The sequence below is a fragment of the Chiloscyllium plagiosum genome, unplaced genomic scaffold (genome assembly GCF_004010195.1).
Source record: "Chiloscyllium plagiosum isolate BGI_BamShark_2017 unplaced genomic scaffold, ASM401019v2 scaf_24666, whole genome shotgun sequence".
NCBI lineage: Eukaryota > Metazoa > Chordata > Chondrichthyes > Orectolobiformes > Hemiscylliidae > Chiloscyllium > Chiloscyllium plagiosum.
In genome coordinates this window covers 1-5,173 of record NW_025197559.1, presented here as the reverse complement: position 1 = coordinate 5,173, position 5,173 = coordinate 1, and the positions used below count along the sequence as shown (strand labels likewise).

The following is a 5,173-nucleotide window of genomic DNA, read 5'->3' as shown; positions in this document are numbered from 1 at the left end:
CCCCCATCAAACCCACCCAGGACAGGGACAGCACAGGGCTAGATACAGTGTAAAGCTCCATCTACACTGTCCCCCCCATCACACCCACCCAGGACAGGGACAGCACAGGGTTAGATACAAAGTAAAGCTCACTCTACACTGTCCCCCATCAAACACTCCCAGGACAGGGACAGCAAATGGGTAGATACAAAGTAAAGCTCTCTCTACACTGTCCCCCATCAAACCCACCCAGGACAGGGACAGCAAAAGGGCTAGAAACAGAGTAAAGCTTCCTCTACACTGTCCCCCATCAAACACTCCCAGGACAGGGACAGCACAGGGCTAGAAACAGAGTAAAGCTCCCTCTACACTGTCCCCAATCGAACCCACCCAGGACTGGGACAGCACAGGGTTAGATACAGAGTAAAGCTCCCTCTACACTGTCCCCCATCAAACCCACCCAGGACAGGGACAGCACAGGGTTAGATACAGAGTAAAGCTCCATCTACACTGTCCCCCCCATCACACACTCCCAGGACAGGGACAGCATGGGGTTAGATACAGAGTAAATTTCCCTCTACACCGTCCCCCCCATCAAACACTCCCAGGACAGGGACAGCACAGGGTTAGATATAGAGTAAAGCTCACTCTACACTGTCCCCCATCAAACACTCCCAGGACAGGGACAGCACAGGGCTAGAAACAGAGTAAAGCTCCCTCTACACTGTCCCTCATCAAACCCACCCAGGACAGGGACAGCAAGGGGTTAGATACAGAGTAAAGCTCCCTCTACACTATCTCCCCCCATCAAACACTCCCAGGACAGGGACAGCACAGGGTTAGATACAGAGTAAAGCCCCCTCTACACTGCCCCCCCATCCCAGGGACAGGGACAGTACCCGGTTAGATACAGAGTAAAGCTCTCTCTACACTATCTCCCCCCATCAAACACTCCCAGGGACAGGGACAGCACGGGGTTAGATACAGAGTAAAGCTCCCTCTACACTGTCCCCCCATCCCAGGGACAGGGACAGTACCGGGTTAGATACAGAGTAAAGCTCCCTCTACACTGCCCCCCCATCCCAGGGACAGGGACAGTACTGGGTTAGATCCAGGATGATGAACCTCCTTCCCCATTCACCAAATGAAAACCTGCTGTGAAATTGTAGCCAGCACAGGCTCTCTGTGAGCTGTGAAGGGAGGTCAGTGTTGCAGGGTTAGAGAAACGGTGGGGGGCAGTGACGAGGCAAGGAGTTGGTGCAGTTAATGGTAGTCCCAGGGTGTCTCTCCCTCACTGTAACATGCTGAGGCTGTAAGAAACTCCTCACTCCATGTAGTCATAGTCGTATCCAAACTCTCGGCAACTCTTCATCATTTCCCAGTTTTCATATATTGGGATGAAGGTGACCACCTTGTCCCTCGCTCTGTGCCCGAACGGGACATTTCCTGTCGGGTAATGGGTTCCGGGATGTCGTCTCAGCCACATCTCGAACAGCCTGCAAACGGAATCAGAATGGGGGAGGGAATAGCACATGTATTCCGTTTTCACCAATGAAACTGCAACTGAAACTGGAACTGAAACTCCGTGTTTTCAGGGAAACTGAAACTGGGACTGAAACTCCAGGTTTCTAGGGAAACTGAAACTTGAACTGAAACTCTGGGTTTCGAGCGAAACTGGAACTGAAACTCCGGATTCTGAGGGAAAGTGAAACTGGAACTAAAACTCTGGGTTTCAAGGGAAACTGGGACTGGGACTGAAACTCTGGGTTTCTAGCGAAATTGGAACTGAAACTCAGCGTTTCCAGGGAACCTGGAACTGAAACTCCGGATTTCTAGGTAAACTGAAGCTGGAACAGAAACTCCAGGGTTCTAGGGAAACTGAAACTGGAGCTCTGTGTTTCTAGGGAAACTGAAACTGGAACTGAAACTCAGTGTTTCCAGGGAAACTGGAACAGAAACTCTGGGTTTCCAGGGAAACTGAAACTGGAACTGAAACTCTGTTTTTAGGAAACATGAAGCTGGAATTCTAGGTAAACTGAAGCTGGAACAGAAACTCCAGGGTTCTAGGGAAACTGAAACTGGAGCTCTGTGTTTCCAGGGAAACTGAAACTGGAACTGAAACTCTGTTTTTAGGAAACATGAAGCTGGAACTAAAACTCCGCATTTCTAGGGAAACAAACTGCAACTGAAACTCCGGGTTTCTAGTGAACCTCAAACTGGACCTGAGACTCCAGGTTTCTATGGAAACTGAAAGTGGAACTGAAACTCCGAGTTTTCATAGAAACTGGAACTGAAACTCCGGGTTTCTAAGGAAACTGAAAGTAGAACAGAAACTCCAGTTTCCATGGAAGCTGAACCTGGAACTGAAACTCCGGGTTTCTAGGGAAGCTGGAATCGAAACTTCGGGGAAACTGAAGCTGAAACTGAAACTCCAGGTTTTACGGAAAGTGAAACCGTAACTGAAACTCCAGGTTTCTAGGGAAAGTGAAACTGGAACTGAAACTCTGGGTTTCCTGAGAAATTGAAGTTGGAACTGAAACATAGGATTTCGAGGGAAACTGGAACTGGAACTGAAACTCCCGGTTTTGGGGGAAACTGAAACTAGAACAGAAACTCTGGTTTCCATGGAAACTGGAACTGAAAGTTCGAGTTTGTAGGGAACCTAAAACTGGAACTGAAACTCCGGGTTTCTCTGAAGCTGGAACTGAAACTCCATGTTTCTAGAGAAAGTTAAACTGTAACTCCGGGTTTTAGGGAAACTGGAACTGAAAATCAGGGATCCTAGGGAAACAGAAACTGCTTATTAAACTCCAAGTTTCTAGGGAAACTGAAGCTGAAACTGAAACTCCGTATTTGTAGGGAAACAGAAACTGGAACAATAACTCCGGGTTTTGAGGTAAACTGAAACTGTGGGTTTTTCGGGAAACTGGAGCTGAAACTCAGGGATTCTAGAGAAACTGAAACTGCTAATTAAACTCTGAGTTCCTAGGGAAACTGAAACTGGAACTGAAGTCCAGGTTTCTCAGGAAACTGAAACTGGAACTGAAACTGTGAGTTTGCAGGGAAACTGGAACTGAAACTCTGGGTTTCTAGGGAAACTGGAACTGAAACTCTGGCTGTCTGTAAAAACTGGAACTTGAACTCCGTGTTTCTATAGAAACTGAAACTGGAACTGAACCTCCGTGTTTCTAGGGAAACTGGACTTGAAATTCGGGGTTTTTTCAGGAAACTGAAGCTGGATTTGAAACGCCGGGTTCCAAGGGAACCTGAAATTGGAACTGACATTCCGAGTTTCTAAAGAAACTGAAACTGGAACTGAAACTCTGAGTTTCTAGGGAAACTGGAACTGAAACTCCAGATTTCTTGGGAAACTGAAACTAGAACTGAAACTCCGTGCTTCTAGGGAAACTGAAACTGGAACTGAAACTCTGGGTTTCTAGGGAAACTGAAACTGGAACTGAAGCTCCGGGTTTCTGGGGAAATGAAGCTGGAACTGAAACTCTGAGTTTCTAGGGAAACTGAAACTGTTTCTGGGGAAATTGGTGCTGGTGGAGATAAGGTTAAAAGTCAGAGTGCTCTCTGTTTTGTGTTTCGGTGTCTATGGCTGACGGATACAGGAACTCGGATTAATTTGTGTCGTGTGAGCGAAGGAACTCTGAGGTAGCAATAATCGTGAAATGATTGGATTTTACATTCAGTTTGAGGGAGGGAGGAGCAGGTCTGAGACTAGTTTTTAATGTATAAATCAGGGTGACTATGAGGGTGTAGAACTGAGTTGGCAGGTGAGGTTAAAGGTCAGATCGTTACACACACCACACTAAAGGGGATGGTACACTCTATGCAGAGACATTTCAATAAGTACCTGTTCTGAAGGACGGACCCAATATCTGTGGATTAACCGGAAATGTTAGGGACAAAAACAAGTCAAGCTCAAGGAATCCTGCAGTCAGCAGTGGGCAGTTAGAAGGTTGGACCACATCGAAACCAAGGAAAGAATGAGCAAAAATTAATAAGGAGGGAGAAACTACGGCATAGGAGAAAGCTAGCCAGAAATATAAAAGCAGATCATCAGAATTTCTATAAATATTTACAGGCGAAAAGAGTTAGCAAAGTGAACAGAAAGTCCAACTGGAGAATAAATAAGGAGATGGCAGATGGATTGAGAAGGGCAAGAGGAAATTAGGAAAACGACACTCCCTGGGGAAGCAGTAAGGAGTAAATAATTGGGCCTGGGGACTGATGGGCTACATCCTCGGAGTTTGGAAGAGTCAGAGGTGATTGGATTGAAACACATAACATACTGGGGGGGTGGGGGGAGTGTACCAGGGGGAATGGAGGGAAACTATGGAGCGGGAGTTTCCTCCTGTGGGACTGTTAAACATCCGGGATCCTGTTTAACCCGAGAAAAGGAGAAATGGTTTCTCCTGAGTCTCTGGAACTCTCTCTGTCTCCCGTGAGGTGTGTGTGGGGGTGGGGAGGCAGGCAGAGTGTTTCTGAGTATTTTTCAGACACAGTTAAACAAGAGGGTGAAAGGGGAGGGTAAGCATGAAGGTGCTGTCTCGGGGTTACGATGTGATCAGCTGGGATCCTGTCGAATTGGGGAAGGGGGGTGCTATTTGGCCTTGGTTGGTGAATGAGACTCTGGCTGCACGTTCTCAATGTTACTCACTTGTCTACAGTGGCGTGCAGTGAAGCGAACAGAGGGTCGTTTGCAGCCGCCTTGGAAAATTCCAAGGTGCCACTGCAGTATCTATGCACTAGGTTGTGCATACTGCGTTTTATCCGGGATGGGTTCTGTGGGTCGATGTTACCTGGGGGAGAGAGAAGCGAAAGACTCATGTAAATCCTGAGCCCTGAACCCCACTCCCCTGCCTTCCCTCGGCCCTTCCCGATGTTCCCAGCATCAGTAGCAGCTGCCGGATGGTGTTGGAGTGTGCACTGCGCTGACAAGGGCGTAAGCTGGGTGCCCATGCGTCCCTTTCCCCATCTCCCTCATTCCCCTTTCACACATGCGGATGAGATGCACTGGAGGGCATCCTATCCTTTATTCCCAATCCTGTAAAAACGCTATCCCTTATTCCCAATTTCTCTGTCTCTGCTGCATCTGCTCCCAGGAGGACCACACGCCAGATGGCCTCCTCCTGTAAAGGCTGTAATTTCCCCTCCCACACGTGGTCCTCCAGTGCATCTCCTG

General features: G+C 48.0%; 1 protein-coding gene across 1 annotated transcript; it reads right to left on the bottom strand.

Moving 5' to 3' along the window:
- Positions 1-1,020: 1,020 nt before the first annotated feature.
- LOC122545941 (tyrosinase-like) lies at positions 1,021-4,786 on the bottom strand. Its single transcript, XM_043684805.1, has 2 exons — positions 4,649-4,786; positions 1,021-1,475 (listed from the first exon to the last, which is right to left on the bottom strand). Exons 1-2 carry the CDS (start codon positions 4,747-4,749, stop codon positions 1,304-1,306), a joined length of 273 nt encoding a protein of 90 aa, XP_043540740.1. The 5' UTR covers positions 4,750-4,786; the 3' UTR covers positions 1,021-1,303.
- Between the last annotated feature and the right edge of the window lie 387 nt (positions 4,787-5,173).